The sequence below is a fragment of the Oreochromis aureus genome, linkage group 18, assembly GCF_013358895.1.
Source record: "Oreochromis aureus strain Israel breed Guangdong linkage group 18, ZZ_aureus, whole genome shotgun sequence".
Taxonomy (NCBI): Eukaryota; Metazoa; Chordata; class Actinopteri; order Cichliformes; family Cichlidae; genus Oreochromis; species Oreochromis aureus.
Genome location: NC_052959.1, coordinates 34,627,425 through 34,644,139, shown reverse-complemented (window position 1 = coordinate 34,644,139; position 16,715 = coordinate 34,627,425). Strand labels below are relative to the sequence as shown.

Here is a 16,715-nt window from a genome sequence, read left to right as displayed (position 1 = left end):
CCTCCACCCAGGCCGCACACCACCACCTCGTGAGTCAGAGATCTTGGGTCCCTGTTGCTGCTTCCTCATGGGAAACTGGAAAAACCTGACGCCGTTTCCCTGAGGGGTCCCCTTCTGGTCAAGTGTGCAGTTGTGACAGTTCATAATGCAGCAGGTCACCATGGCAACCGATTTTATGTCCCATAATGCACTATGTCATGACAGTTTGAGGAAAACCAGGAGTGGAAGGAGGAGCAAACACCTGATGAGTCTGTGGGCAGATTTTCTCTCAGATGTGGACACAGTTCCAAAAACAGGCTCGATCCCGGGCCTCAGCGCACACACACACACACACACAAACACAAACAAAAAGGGTTTTTATCCAGAGAACCTGAGGGGCTTAAAATAAAGAATGCCTCACAGACACTTCCTCCCAGCACAGATGTTCTGGTCCTCTCCTAATGGGAAGCATTTACACTGACTATCCATCATTTCTGGGATTTCCAGCTGAGGTATTCCAGAATTTTCTGGACTGCTGTGGAAAAACTTTTTATTCAGGCCATTCAGGTCTGAACTCTCACAGGTAGATAAATCAGAGAATTAAAAAAAAAAAATTTAATATTTGGAACTGAACGTGTTGATAATTAAACGTTTGAAGCTGAAGTTTAAAAAAATCAAAGCGCTGCTTCAGAAACACTGTGCCGAGGCTTGGTTCATCTGAACAGAGTCACGTGATCAGTGACCATTCGGCACGTGGCTGCTTCAGTGCCTGATTTAATGGTTTATAAGGAAGTGAGTCATTGGTGGGGTTTGAGCTGTGTTGTGGTGATTTTGTGCGAGAGATAGTGAACCAGTGATCAGAGACATGGAGCCAGATGTTCTGCCTGTTCCTAGACAAAAAACAGTTCATCAGCAATTCTGCTCCCAGGTCTAAAATGTACATCAGAAATACACAATACATAATTATAGAAGTTATAGTATATTAATTATAAACATATCTGTCCGCTGGTTAATTACATAATCATGTGGAGGCAGGGACCTCACAGCACAAACATACTCCCAGCCTATCGTAAGATTGTTACATATAGTGTTAGTAGTAAAAAACATCAAGTCACAAGCAAAAGGAGAACACACCATGACACACGTTTAAAGAAGGAAGGTTTAATTATCAAAATGATTTATTACTAAAATAAACATAACAGTGGGCAGAGTGGGCAGTCACACTGAAGCAGCTCATTGTAAGCTGCTCTTCATATGTTTGTCCACCAGGTGTCACCAAAGAGGACTTTGTTTAAAATAGTAGTGAACCGTTTTTAATTAAGCTTCAAAGCTTCGTTTGTCCGTCGCTGGTTTGAACCAAAGATCCTGAACGTGCGACGATAACAAGGACACACGAGTTTGAATTTTCCTGAGCATGCGCGGTAGATTGTCAGGGCTCCGGCCAGACTGATGCGCTGCTGGTCGTTAAGGGAACGACTGAGCGCGTGCGCTGCGCGGGTGCTCTGAGCGCAGTGACGCGATGCGGTGTCTGTAACGCACCGACGCTGCCGCAGCCCCCCCGCCCCCCCGTCTCTCCCTCCCGCCCTCTCCCACCCTCTCTGTCTCTCTCTCCCTCCGTCTCTCTCTCCCCCTCCCTCCCCCTCTCTCCTCCTCTCTCCCTCCCTCTCCCTCTCCCTCTGTCTCTCCCTCTCTCCCCCTCGCTCCCTCCCTCTCTCTCTCCCTCTCCCTCTGTCTCTCTCTGTCCCCCTCCCTCCCCCTCTCTCCTCCTCTCCCCCTCCCTCTCTCTCTGCTGCGGCTGCTCCTCTATAGGCGAGCTCCACAGAACGCGACAGGACCGGGACCAAGACCGGGACCGGGACGGACCGGCGACCAGGACTAAAGACGAGCGAGGAGAACCATGACGGAGAGCACGAAGACCCACGTCATCCTGCTGTCCTGCGGCAGCTTCAACCCCATCACCAAAGGACACATCCATATGTTCGGTAAGGAGGTGGGGGATGGGGTGGTGGCAGGTCTGGGTGTGTTTGGGGATAAAGATCACCGGAACCCCGGTGCTGAATATCCGCGCTAAAGCTCCGAGCCGGACTCCGGGCCGCTGTCCGGGAGGGTGGTGCTGAAACGGGCGACGGCTCCGGTAAAATCCCGACGACTCAAACAAACGCAGCACGGAGCAGCCCGTGCCCACGTTCAGGGGAAAACACGGAGCTGCCCCTCAACCCTCGGAGCCAAACCGTGACAAAAACACGCACACTGGTGGACAGAGGCCCCCCGTCAGCGTGCGGGGGGCAGACCGGGGGTGTTAGTGCCTTGTTAGTGCCTTGCTCAGCGGCCTTTCCCTGCGCGTCAGCGGAGGTTACAGTCCGGATTATGGTCAGAAAATGTTTTCATCATAGAATCAAAATGACTGCAGGATAAATGATGAGACTGTTAGAGCGTTCAGAGGCCCGTCACAGCGGAAAACACGACGGTCAGCGATCAGTCTCCACACGGAAGAACCGCGTCACGAATACAGTCAAATTAATAAACAGGTTTACTGTAATATTCGGAGTCACAAACATAAACTTTCTGTTTTCAGTTGATGAGCTGGAGACATTCTCGTGATTTACTTCTGGAAGATGAATAATTTACAGAGATGGAAAAACATAACAGAGTTTACAGTTCAGCTGATGTAACAGCATCGCAGTGAAAGGAGCTGTTATTCACTGGGCTGTGTCATGTGACCTTTCAACAAGCAATAATCTCTTTAAAGTGAAAAGAGCGATAAGAGTCATGTTTTTACATTTAACGCTGTTTGTTTGTCCTTTAAATCCATCTAAACTGCAATTTACCCATTAAAATAAACACCAAGTTATTGTGAACTGAATTATTGAATCATCTCCAAACTCAGTTCCCTGTTTGTTAACTTATACATGTCCACCTTACCTGAAATAAAGATATTTTTAGGGTCACCAAAACCAGGCTTATGGTACTGAATTAAAACTCAATGTGAAAAGACCTGAAACGATGTCCTGCAAATGTGATGCGAGCGTTTCTGTCGTGTGAACCAATGAGATCTTTAAATATGACACCACCCATTTACACACAACTAAGTCCCACTTTAAAAAATACAAAATGACATTTAAAATATAAATCTATAAGCCTGAAGAAGGCTGTTAGTTTGTGTTACTGGACACTGAATTTGAGACATATTCACTATCACACTGTTAAAATGTTCAAACTTTAAACAATAAAAAATGAAACTGAGAAAAATCGGTTTAGATTTTCTTCTGTTCTTGTTTCTTTTGCTTCTGCGCTGTTTCCTGTTTCCTGTCTCTGTGTCGTTCTTCAGCGCCTTGCTTTGCTTCTCTCTAGATTTGGATTCCTTGTTTTGTGGACTTTCTGTTTTCTTGCTAAACTCTTCTCCACGTCCTGCTCGTTGTTCTTCCTCCCACTAATTCTCTGAAATCTGAAACTCTTTCATCTGTCTTCATGTGGTCAGAGCTTCTTTTTCATCCTCTCACAGTTTGCTTGTTGAGGCTGATTCTTCATTAACAGCTGATGAGACAGGCGATGAGTTCTGGATCAGAGGCTCACATAAACTCAAACGTGGTTCCCACGGCTTTGCTTTAATCAGATACAAATACATGCTTTTGTATTTAATAATTTAAGCTTTTGACAGTATGGAGCAAATACAGCCAGATAGAAAGTGATGAGACTTTGCTGTTGAGCTTTCTAAAGGTTTTATCCTCATTGATTAAACAAAGGGAAGTTAATGATCTTTGATCCTGAAGACACTTCAAGTAAATAAAAGTTAAAGGCTTCACGACTGGGCTGAGAAACATGGTGCCATCGCCTCTGCTCTCTGCCTGCGACTCCACATCTTTCTTGGTGTGTGGGTTCAAACATGGAAGCAGCTCTCTGTGAATAAATAACATTCTTAGATAACAGAAATGGTCTGCGAGGATAGATGGGGGCTCCTCAGTCCTCCATCTCTCATTAAATTATCCACCTTTTTCTTTTGTTAGCGTGAAGCTAAAGTGAAGACGCCTGTGTGTTTAGTTTGACACGGTCGTGAGTCGCTGCAGAGACCACAGCTACAGCCGGGCCAAAATATTTCAAGAACCTAAAGTGGGACAGAAAAACAAAAAAACAGAAAAAAATGATTTGGACCTTGGGGCTTGAATGTACCACGCTCTAAAGCAAAGAAACTAAACCCAGCTGTGCCGCCGCTGACCCGAGTTGATCAGAGTTTTTCTAGTTTTTTTATTTTATTTTAGTTTGTTAGTTTATTTGATTCATTTTTGTTTTCTTGTTTTCATTTCAGTTTAGTCTCAGGTGTTTTCTAGAGTGACTTCTTTTGTTTCACTTTCATTTTTATTGCTTTACTGTTACTGTGACTCAAACAACAGACAAACTGAATCCAGTCCTCCTGTTTATGTAGTGAAGCGTGCAGTGAGGTGTGAAAGTCTCAGGTGTCAGTGGTGGATGCTGCTTAATGTATGCAGTGTGTTAAAAAGTGTGCGAAAACCAAAATAACCCAACAGACCAGTGGAAGCTGCCCAGAGAGGCTGAACAGCCTGAGAGAGTGGGCTTTATATTCTTCATCACATCCACCCTTCAGCTGCAGCCACTCACTGCTTCACCCAGGTAGAGGTAGTAGCAGGAAGCTCAGAGGGCGCTAGGCTAGGCTAGGCTAGGTTAGATTAGATGAGGTTTAGTGTTTTACAATAACTTTGAAGCTAATTATGATGAAGGAATTCAGCGCTGGTATTACGGCACAGACACTGAACTCATGTAGAGATCTCGGTCTCATTAAACCACCAACTTCAGTTCACTTCAATGTTTTTAGTTTTTATTTAACTTGAATGTTTTTCCATTGCTGTATTTAGGCTTAGCTCAGTGTAACTTTGCCATAGATTTGGTAGTTGTTTTGTAAGTAAACCAACCTCACGTTTATTTTCTTTTTTATGTTTGTTCCTTTGTTTACAGAAAAAGCCAGAGAATATCTGCACAAAACGGGACGCTTCATTGTGATCGGAGGAATCATTTCACCGGTGCACGACTCCTACGGGAAAGCTGTGAGTAACCCTTGAATTTATTCATGAGGTCGGTGGCAGTTCCCTCCGTTTTTCTAAACTTTCCTTCATGAGGATGTAAAGGATGGTACTGTAATTCTCAGTTTGACCTCATGGTGGCAGTGTTGCCTCATTGTTTCTATGCATGAACCAGATACAATGATGCAGGAACGTGTCTGTTCACGTTGTTGTTGCAGTAATGTGTGCTAGCTTCAGTTCAGAGCTGTGTTTTCCTTTTAGGCTGGTGTTATTAGTTCTGCAGATGAAGGTCGCTGATGATGAGGAGGAGTTAGTTTTTGTGCCATTTGAAAGCATCGTCTGAAAAGTGACAAAAATTACTCGAGTCAACGTTGTGAGAGAAGTTCAGCCCTGTTGAGGATAAAACCCGTATAGCTCCCTCAGCTAGAATAAACCAAAAACACAAGTTTGCATTGTTAGGGGTGTGGCCTCTTTGACTAACAGGTGGATGATGACACAGGCGGCTGTAGCTGCTAGCTGTCTGCTAGGCTTCATCTGAGCTAACTGTAGCCTCTGAAATGGAGCTCTGGACGGTGTTTGTGCCGTCGGCTGCTGTGAGGTTGCTGTATTCACAGACCTTCCAAGAAGGCTAAGCTGCAGTTTTGGTGCACAGTGAAATCCTGTGCTTGGGTGTAGCTTGCTAACTAGCATTAGCTAATAACTTAATATTTTGCCTTCTCTTCTGCCCAGTCACTGCTGGCACCATAAAAACAACACAAAGGGCCAAAATGTTGACGTGAAGCTACTTCCATCTTTTATATACAGTTTGTGATCCAGATGTTTTTCTTTTTTTATTAGACTTTGCATGTTGAAAATGATGGTAACACGTACGCAGTGAAATATAACGCCAGGAGGACCAGATTGGAATGAGGCCAGCCGGGCCTGCGCAGAAATAAAAATCATCCAGTTAGAACCAAACAATTTCTGCTCCCCACGAATGGTAATAAGGTTTCTGAAAAACAGACGTTACATCTTTGTTATTGTTAATATTGCGGACAGATGCCTTTAACATGTGACTTCATCCTCCTGCAGACTGCAGACTGTGTTGCATATGTTTGAGTCGAGCACAGATAAGATCACGCTGTCTGCAGCTGCAGCTTTCCACTCTGCTTCCTGCAGGAATTAATGAAGGTCTCGTCCTACTTTTGCTCTGCCTCTACAGAAACACACAACATGAATAATAGATGCTACAGAAATCCAGTTTCATCCACTTTGGTGTTCGTTATGAATGTTTGTTTTCCAGCATCGTCACCTGCAGCTGAACAATCCTAATGATGGATTGTTAACGATGGAGATTATTCACATCGCTTATCATCTTATTAGTGTGTCAGCCCCGATGACTCACAAACCTCTCTGTCCTCAGAAAGCAGTGCGTCAGGCTTTATTCACAGGTGGAAAACACGACGTGGCCTTCTTTAGACCCAATGTAAAAGCAGAACATTTCCCACCTGCTCTCCGTCTGTTTTATCCAAACGACTCCTGCTGCTTTCATATTTCATTGATCTGGATTTCCCACCATCCCCTCTGAACGGCACACATTTTCTTTAATGAGCTACCAGAAAGACTCTTAATTACTTTGAAGTCTTTTAATCCTTCGTCCCACATTTTGGTGGGAGGAGGACCTCGCAGGGGTGAAAAACATGAAACGACACCGAAAACTGTGGCCTAAGAAAAGATAAGTGCCTGATCGATGGACGAATCTGAAATCCAAAGAGGATTATCAGTCAGAGCTGAAGATTTATTTTGATCTAGATCTTATTTTGGTTGGAAACTCATCTTTCTGTCACCTGGATATTAGTTCTAAGTTTAAACACCTGAGCTGAACCGTCCAAGGCAGGGTGGAGTAGGTGGGGGACAAGTGTCAGGGGTGAAAGGGAAGGTTTACAAGATGACCTTCTGGGATGGTTTGGAGACGGTGGAGGCCGAGCTGAATGGTTCAGATGGTTATTGGGAGTCAGCAGCATGGGCGGGATCAGAGTCACAGAGCCTGGTTTGCACATGTGCAGGAGGGAGGGTGGATATATCGGACCAAGCTGCCAGGCAGGAGGAAAAGAGGAAGACCTCAGAGGAGGTTCATGGATGTAATGAAGGAGGACATGAAGAAGAAGGAAAGGACTTAAATTCAACCTAATTTAATCCACTGGACGTTTTTCTGCTGGTTAAAGGTCTGAATAGTTCACATGGTACTACAGGATGTTCAGTTCAATTTAGTTTTATTTATACAAATCACAACAACAGTTTACATTGTCAGGTAAAGATGGCTCAATAACACAGAGGAATCTCAGAAAAGCGCAACAAGCAGATGAGCCACTGTGAGCAGGAGCTTTGGCGACAGTGGGAAGGAAAAACTCACTTTTAACATCTTCTCAGTGAGTTTAGGATGAGTTTCCTTTCATGCTTGTTTTTCATGTTTTTTTAAAATTACATTTAATTATATTTTTACTTTTATTATTATATTTTAATTAAGTTATTACTTCTAATCATTATGAGGCCTGAGGCCTTCATCTCGCTGTTTCTTCATGATGAATGATAATAAAGAACCTTTCATTCTCATCCAGGTGTATTTTCTCTGTTTGTTAAGTCAAAGTCCCGCTCAGCACTGGTTTGTAGTCACACAAACAGACTCTTGGCTTATTTTTGGATCGGCGCTGTGGCTGATGGCGCTGCTCTGTGTCTGCAGGGTCTCGTGTCCAGCAGACATCGCCTCACCATGTGTCAGCTGGCCGTGCAGAGCTCTGACTGGATCAGGTGAGTCTCTACCCACCTGTAGAGGCTTTTACTCTGGAAATAACCAGGTCTGAGCCATGTTAGAGACAGGACTTCTTGCAAAGAGTTTCACATTAAAAGCTCTGAAATGCCTCAGTATGTGGCTCGTTATTTATTTATATGTTTTGGGGCAGCACATCATAAAAGCAGCAAAACTTTTGGTAGATAAGTTGCTGAGTTGTGGACGTCATGCAGGTAGAAACATGACAGTGATTATTATTATTTAATAGAAATAACCCTGATATCAACGCATCGTGTTTATTAATTATTATTTGCTGCTATCAGCTCAGTAGTTTCCACATTTTTGTTGAAAACACAGGAAACGTCAAATAAAACCACAGAAGAAGAAAACAAATGTCACCTCAGAAAGAGAAAGCAGCTGTGTTGGTGCTCAGTGGTAGTTTTAAAGTATCATCACTTCAGGCCCGAAACATGAAGTGCTCCTGAAATGTCCACATAACCATGTTTGTGCTGTTGGAGCCTTTTTAATGCATTTATCTGAACGATAATATGGCTGCTGTGAGGTCACTGTACCAACAGTCCAGTAACAACAAGTAACGCCCACGAGGTTTTGGGGGTTTGGTGGCTGAAACTGAGCACAGGACACTAAAATTAGAAAGAAACCGTGAAACCCAAAAAGTTATAACACTGGTCAAAACCAGATGTTTGTAAAGAACCCTGTCGTTCCCTCGCAGGCATTTAATGTGAAACATCTGCAGGAAGTTTTTTTGGCAGCTGAGACTAAAACCAGCTTTTGTGTCCTCATCATTCTTTACCTGTGTGTTTGGTGAAGGGTGGACCCCTGGGAGTGTTACCAGGACACCTGGCAGACCACCTGCAGCGTGCTGGAGCATCACCGCGACCTGATGAAGGTGGGCGGACTCTTACTGAGCATTTCGGACTCTGTGTAGATTTACTGGATGATTCAAAGACAGCATGCGGTGCTGGACAGGAATAATGAGGCCTGAGGTAGAATCGCCAGAGATTAAATCAGAAACGAATCGACTGATCTGCAGCTCTGAGCTGAAACGAGACTCTGACAGGACAGTAAGCTGTCTAAATGATGGCAGCATCCCCCTCACTCTTCTCATTTCCATTTGAATCGGTCATTGTAGTAAGAGCAGCTGGAAAGACATCCAGCCCTTTGTTGAGTCATCTCCATGACTTTTCTTTGGTCTCACTTTAACTGATTGAGTTGCTGGATGTCCAAGGATCCATTCAAAGTTTAAAGGTGCTTATTTTAAATTCCTGTATTCAGTGTTATTTCAAACCTTCCAAAATGAAAAAGCATCATCAGAACGTGACAAAACAACTGCTCTAAACTCCTCTACACCCCATCATTGAAATGAGGCTAAACAGCAACCAACATCTGGAAACGTCTCCACATTCCCACTAGTGAAATGCTGCCCCCTGCTGGGGAAAGTGTTTGTTACATTCTGCTGAGTAATTTACAGAAAGCACCTGTAACGACTCAGAGATGAAGTTAGAGAAGCCGACGAGTTTCTAACGATGTTTGCGTCCTCAGAGAGTCACCGGCTGTATCCTGTCCAACGTCAACACGCCATCAACCACTCCTGTGATTGGTCAGCCACAGAACCAGACCACGCCCATCTACCAGAACCACAACAACATGAACCACACGCCCACGGCCAGTGAGTCAGACTTCAGGTTCTTAATGAGTGTTAATGAGCTGATGTGTGGTGTTGGGCTCTAAACGTGCTCTCTGCCTCTCAGTCAAGCTGTGGGGGAAGATCAGCGAGAGTTTGGGCAAAATCTGCTGCGTACGCCCGCACATCGAACGCTTCACCTTCGTTGGTAAGAATTTACAAATAAGAACATTACAAAATAAAAGCTGAAGTTAAGAAACTGGACTGGTATTTATAAGGGATCGAGGAGAAGATGGAGAAACAAACAGAATTTGATGTCTTGACTTTTACAAACACGACCACAACATTCACACATCATGAAAAAAACAATAAACGAGTGTTTTTATGTGGATACAGGAATATGTTCTTCTGTACTGTTCATTCCTTCTTTCTTTCTCATTACTGCCTTACATAAAGTTTGGATATTTCTCTATAAAAGCAACAAAAACACAGCTGATCTGGACCATCCGCCCTTCCCTCCTCGTGCTCCTCTGGACTTCCTCCAGACAGCTGCTATTTTTAGGCTGGTTTGTGATGCGTGCTTTTGTCTAAGTTGCTCTCACAGAGGACAAAAAGGTCCCTCAGTCGCAGGTTCTGAACCTCACCTGGGGGATTTTTTGGGAAATGGTGAACTTTTTACTAATTACTTAACAAAGCGATTTTCAGATTGAGGAAGCCTCAGAGTTTGTGCTCGGGTGTAGATAAGATCACAGCTCAGGTGTGCCGCCCTCACCTCTTCAAGCGTGCCGCGGCGCAGTCTGCTCATGTGACTGCAAACTAATAATCTCTTTTTCGATAGCGGCTTTAATCCTGCATGTTTTCTAGTGGAGGGAGAAACCAAACACTGACATGTGCAGAGCGGGGACATAGATGGAGCTGCCAGGCCGGAGGAAAAACGAGGAAGAGCTCAAATAACATTGATGGAGGAGAGGAGAGAAAGTCGCTGTGACCGAAGAGGATGTGAGGAGGATGTGAGGAGATCCGCTGTGGCAAACCCTGGAGGGAGCGCCTGAAAGAAGAAGAAGAAGTAAAGGATGAAACATGCCCCTGGTGACACTCCTGACCTGATACCTGATGAGCGTGCTGCGTGGTCAGATCTACAGACTCAGCTCTTCTCACCAGTGATGATCAGTGGAACAGAAGGTGATGCCTGATTGGTCAGAAGCAGCAGGTGTGGGAGAAGTCCAGAGGTGCAGAACGGGAGGACCTTAAAGTTTCGATCAGCTAAATTCAAATTGGGGTTTTTGTATGAGCGGCGTCACAAAACATTTGATTCCACTTCACAGCTCAGTGTGTCAGTAAGACTGTTTGAAGGCGACACTCGTATCACGAGGAGCCTGCGTGTGCCCGTGTTTTGCTTCACCGCCTGTAATCACATGTGTTTGTCTCTCTGTGTCAGATGAAAACGCCAACCTGGGGACTGCGATGAGGTACGAGGAGATCGGTGAGTGGGGTCTTCAGTGTGTGGACCTGAGCGGACTCGTGTGTCGTGTCTCTGGTTTTCCTTCCTGCTGTGTTTGTTTGTTTGTTTGTTTGGATCCAGTAAACGTGATGTTTACTGAGAGTGTGTCTCTTTCCTCCTGCCTGTTTGCCGTCTGTAGAGTTGCGCATCTTGCTCCTGTGTGGCAGTGATCTCCTGGAGTCCTTCTGCATCCCTGGCCTGTGGAAGGACAGTGATGTAAGCATACCATAGCCCCTCCCACTTACATGTAGCCCCGCCCCACTCACATGTAGCCCAGCTCCTCAGCTCTTTTCCCAAACTGTAGGCTGGATATAAAAGATGGACGTAGCTTCTGGGTGTGCGAAGTGAAGCCGGTGCCTCGAAAACTATTTGATGTTCCTTTTGGAAATAATGTCTCCATTAAAGTAACGCAGGCAGTAAACCGGAGAGCAGGTTTCACAGTTAAAGCTCTCAGAAGCTTAACTCAAGGCTTCAAAAGTGGACTTCAGGGGCCATGTCCATTTTCAATATACAGTTTATTACCAGGACTCAGCTGTAATGATCAGAAGGTCATTTTTAAGTTGTTGACAAGGGAAAATTTTCCAGCGATATTCTCTTCAAAGCAGAATAATGTCAGAATGTCAGGAGCGCTGCACGCAGAGCAGTCGATCAATAGGTGATCAATAAATGAGATTTATGCAGTGAAATTCACCACAAATGCAGCGAGGTGTTTTTAGAGGTCAGCTGGAAGTGTCCGCGCTGTCTCTTCAGCTTTCGGCTGCATTAGAAGATGTAAAGTTACTAAACAGCCTGAGCAATAATAATAAATACAGATTTCTTACTTCCTGTCTAATGTTTATTTGAAGAAACAGAAAGAAACGTTTCTATGGAAAATAAAAGGGGACACCTCGTATGTACGACCACACGGGCTGCAGTGAAACCGTAACACTTCACACATGGGGCTAGTGACTTTTATTTTGAAGTCCTTTGAATTAGACACAGAATGGTCCCATTCTGATTAGCTGCAGTTTCCCTGACAGCAGCGTTTAAAGGCACGACGGGCCTGAGCTGCACAGACGTCTGATTTATGATGCTGGCTGCGGTGAGAGTGGCGCTGCTGCTGACATCACTAAAGGCAGCTCCGGGTTTTGCAGATCTGTGCTTGACGTCACTTTCTGTGTTTTCATGGAGAAATGAGTCTCACTAAATGAAGACTCATAAACGCTGTGATCCTGTTTTAACGTCCGTTGTAAACTCGCGAGGACTGAAAAGTTGCAGCAAACTTTCCTGTGTCAACAACCGAGGTGCAGTGAACAGGAGGCGATCGACCGCTTGTGATCCAAAGAAAGCGTCAGTGGTTCACTCACCTGATGTGTGTGTCAGAGCTAGGAGGAATTTATTTGACTGCAGGTGTGTTTCCATCCACCTGTTTTTACTCACATGTTCAGTCTGAGATAAAAACGCGATGGAAACGCCAAAAATCAAATAAATCTGGAGTAATGTCACTTGATCTTCCGCCGGAGAGACCAAAACTACCAAAACGAAATCATCAGCTGTGATTGGAGCGGCGAGGAAACGGTAACCTTCCTCATGTGAACGCTTAAACTGAAAGAAATGTCTTATTTTATCAGATCATTCAGATGATTCCATCACATTAACATGTTATCCTTGGATTCTTCTAGAGCAGCTTTGCATGATTTACAGTTTAAAATAATCCTACTGTGTCTTATATTGGGCCTCAGCACAGCCCCTCAGTTCATGCTCTGTCTGAAATGTGCTTTTTAAGCTCCTCCCCCTTTGAGCCACCCTTCTTCTGGTTGGCTGCTCCCTCACAAACAGAATGTTTGAACATCTGTGTGCCTGAGGTGACCATATAAGGATAAACCCTCTCTATGACATCATACGTAGCCAACAGTGGAACAAAACTGAGAGTTTAGAGCAGCTCACAGGGATTCGATTTATATAAACTGAAGATGAACATCAGCCATCAGGACAGGACATAAAGAAGAGCAGCTTAGTCAGCTTTTCTTTTGCTCTGATGAAGCTGAAGTCGTCGTCCTGTCGTTCAGACCCATCTCAGCCTGAAGCTCGTGTTTCTGTGCTTTCAGATGGAGGTGATTGTGGGAGATTTCGGGATCGTGGTGGTTCCTCGTGACGGCGCCGACACAGAGAGGATCATTAATCACTCCTCCGTTCTGCGCAAGTTCAAGGTCAGAGCTCACCTCCAGATCACATGACCTTTGACCCAGAGAAACATCCTCCAACATCTCAGCTGCTCATTTCTGTTCTGTTACAGGACAACATCATCGTGGTGAAGGACGTAATAAGCCACCCGATGGCCATCGTCAGCTCCACCAAGAGCAGGTGGGAGCTTTCACACCGGCGTCCATGTTTCAGTTTCATGGCTTTCAGAGTTTTAACATTCAAAAACGTTTGTTAAGATAAATTCATTCTGGATCCAAACTGAGCTGAACCAGCTTTGGGTTTAGTTTCCTCGTACTCCGGCTTCCCACAGTCCACAGACATGCAGTTAGTGGGGTTAGGTTAACTGGTCAGACGTGAATGGTTGTTTGTCTCTGTGTGTTATTTTTACTTTTTAAATCTGAACAGATCAGGGCTAAAAACAGTCAGAGAGGAGAGAAAAACATGCAGCCGACAAAGAGTTAAATTCCCGGTGGGAGGATAAAATCCACGAGGTGAAATCTGCTCTGTCCTCAGGATGTGGCCCGAGGACCGACTCACATACTCTCTGAATCTAAAGTCCTCCCACTGCACACTGAAGTCTGAACACTCGCTGAATAATGTTGAAAGCGTGACCTTTACGCCGTCTGTTTCTCCGCCCACAGACTGGCGCTGCAGCATGGTGACGGCCATGTTGTGGACTACCTGAGTCAGCCCGTCATCGACTACATCCTGCAGAGTCAGCTGTACATCAACGCCTCGGGATAGAGACGACAACATCCTGCCCGCAGTAAAACAGGGAAACTGGAGGAGGAGGAGGAGGGGGAGGAGGGTCCTACCTACAACCATCATCTATTTAAAACACGACCCCTCCTCCTCCTCAATCTAAAACTTGTCTGTCTTCTGTGTCAAACATATACTCTTCTTTGAGCTGTTGCTTTCCAACAGGAGCGTTAGTGTTCCTCCTTCTGTCTGTGTCATGTGACTTTACATCAGGGGAGGGGGAGGGGGGTATTTTGGGAGGTCTTGGGGACGATGCACAGAGGTAACTCCTCAGGGCTGTGGCGGCGACGGCGGTGTTTTCTCTTTCTCGTTCTTTACTAAGGTCTGCGAATGCATGACACAGCCGGGCATGCTCAGTGTGCGCAGGATCGTGCTGGACTGGGCTTCATGCAAGAACCATTCATGAGCTCACGATGCAGGCTCGGCTTACACATCCACAGATAATTAGACCCAATCTGACATACGGTCCACTGGAAGAGACAGACGGCTGCAGCAGAGCAGGATGATCCCCATGAATTCGTTTGAGCCGTTAAAGATTTCGGCACAATTAACCCCGTCACCAAACACCTGATGTTCCACCAGGTTCCACCTTTAACTTGTTCCACATTTCAACCAAGAAGCGCCTCCAGTTGATAGAAGATGACAGAGACCTGCAGCAGTAAGATCAGAGCCTCCCTGAATCTAGACTCCTTATTTCCTCAGACCACATGGACCAGTCAAAACCTCTAGGCTGGATCAGTGCATGGGTCACTCATGTTGCAGTACCATGTAACGGCCACTAGTTGCTGACTCCAGTTCAAAAACTTCTTGGTGGAAGACCTAAATGTGTCATGATGGCGTGCAGGCATTTCAAGGTTTTTATGAAGTCTCGCCACCACCTCCGGCTTTAAGCTGCTTTTCTCCACACACACCAGGAATACTTTAAGGGCCCAGAGCACAGGTTCAGTCTGGGCACGGTCTGTGGCGTTCTTGCATGAGGCCCGTCGTTTCCTGCAGCTCTTCTGCAAAAATCTAACACTGCGACGCTGCTGTCACAGAATCCAGCTCTCAAATCTTCCACATGTAGACGCGCTGGGAACCAGAGCTCGGCACATACTGCGGGTAACCATCAGGCTGTAGCAAAGCTTAAGCTCTGCAGTGTGATGAAGATGATGGCGTCTGTAAAGATGATGTCCTCGGCGGCAGCAGTGTTTAGCATCGTTCCTCCTCGTTTGCTCCTGTTCTTAGACTGCATGCTTAGACAGTTTGGTTCTGGCATGAGTGTTTATCACTTGGTAGATTATAATCTGTTGTGAACGTGTTTGCAAAAAAAGAAGTTTTAAAAAAAAGATCAAATATCTATATGAAAAAAATAAAACATCGCTGCAGCGGGAATCATCGTCTCCCTCGTCCGGCCATTTTCTATTCACTCTGTACAGAAGGCATCCCCGGGAAATGTACGATTTCTACACGTGGTCAGGTGTGTGTGTGTGTGTGTGTGCGTGCGTGCGTGCGTGTGTGTGTGTGTGTGTGTGTGTGTGTGTGTGTGCGTGCGTGCGTGTGTGTGTGTGTGTGTGTGTGTGTGTGTGTGCGTGCGTGCGTGTGTGTGCGTGTGTGTGTGTGTGTGTGTGTTTAAAGGATTTTTGGTTGCTCTCAGTCACTTTTTTGTATCATGTAGCTGAAAATCCGTGTTTTTTTTAATTAATCTGCCTTTTCTGTTGCACTGACTTCTTCTACATGTAACCTGTGATGCACTCTGTGATGGCATTTTAGGTGTGTGTGTGTGTGTGTGTGTGTGTGTGTGATTTATGAGCACAGATGTGTGTTTACAGATCAGGACAGGTTTAATTACAGTCATCAGTAGGGATGGGTACCGGTGTCCGGTGCCATGATGGCACCGGTGCTGACATAAACGGTAGTAACCAGACCGAAAAGCAGCGCACATTTCGGTGCTTTATTTCGGTGCTTTTTTTTCCCCTGAGCCAATTCTAGCCAATCATTTTACGTTTCCGAGGATAGTAGGCGGGGCCAGGTACGTACGTTCTTTTAGAGCAGAGCTACAGATTAAAAATGCCCAAGGCGAAGCGATCAAAAGTCTGGCTGTACTTCACAGCAAAAGATGCAAACTCAGCAGCCTGCAACAAGTGCTTTAAGCTGATATTGTGATACTGTCAAAGGAGGTAACACCTCAAATCTGATGAAACACCTGGCGACGCATAGCGGCGGTTTTTTTTAAAGCCGAGAAATAAGCCGTGTTTGATAGCTTGCTGCGAGACCTCACACTGCACATCTACTGCGGGTGTGGTGCCTGTTATCGGACCCGGAGTTAGCAACATCCCCCCAATAGAGAGTCCTGGCCCCTAGCCCTGTCAGCGTAGCAGAAATGATGACGGATGATGATGGCAGCAGCAGCCGTTCTTCTCTGCGTGAGTAGCTTCATGTTGTTCGTGTGTAACGTTGAGTACGCTAACCACATTATTACATTAATGCATGTAAGGTGAACTAGCAAACACCGTCGTAGTTACATGCAGCTGTCTTCTTGTTTGATGGCAGATACTCCCTTCACCCTGGCCAAAAAGGTAGCCCAAAGAAAAAGTGGAAAACAGTTAAACATGAGAGGTTTTTGGACAAAGTTTGTGTTTTTTCCATTGTTTAAGCACTGCTTCCAGCCAAGAGTGATGCCATATATGCCCTATAGCTGCAGAAAAGGCTAACATTGTTATCTTTTTACAAAAAAAAGCTGAACATGAGAGGTTTTTGGACCAATTTTGTGTTCTCCATTCTTTAAGCACCGGTTTGAGCACCGTTTAAGCACCGGCACCGTTTCAAAAGTACCGGTTTGGCACCGGTATCGGATAAAACCTAAAC

General features: G+C 45.3%; 1 protein-coding gene across 1 annotated transcript; it reads left to right on the top strand.

Moving 5' to 3' along the window:
* The first annotated feature begins 1,770 nt into the window (after nt 1-1,770).
* nmnat2 (nicotinamide nucleotide adenylyltransferase 2) lies at nt 1,771-15,824 on the top strand. Its single transcript, XM_039602165.1, has 12 exons — nt 1,771-1,961; nt 4,948-5,036; nt 7,732-7,799; nt 8,611-8,689; nt 9,343-9,469; nt 9,552-9,632; nt 10,863-10,907; nt 11,065-11,141; nt 13,013-13,114; nt 13,201-13,268; nt 13,751-15,385; nt 15,621-15,824. The coding sequence occupies exons 1-11, from the start codon at nt 1,877-1,879 to the stop codon at nt 13,851-13,853; spliced, it is 924 nt and encodes a 307-aa protein (XP_039458099.1). The 5' UTR covers nt 1,771-1,876; the 3' UTR covers nt 13,854-15,385; nt 15,621-15,824.
* Nucleotides 15,825-16,715: the final 891 nt, after the last annotated feature.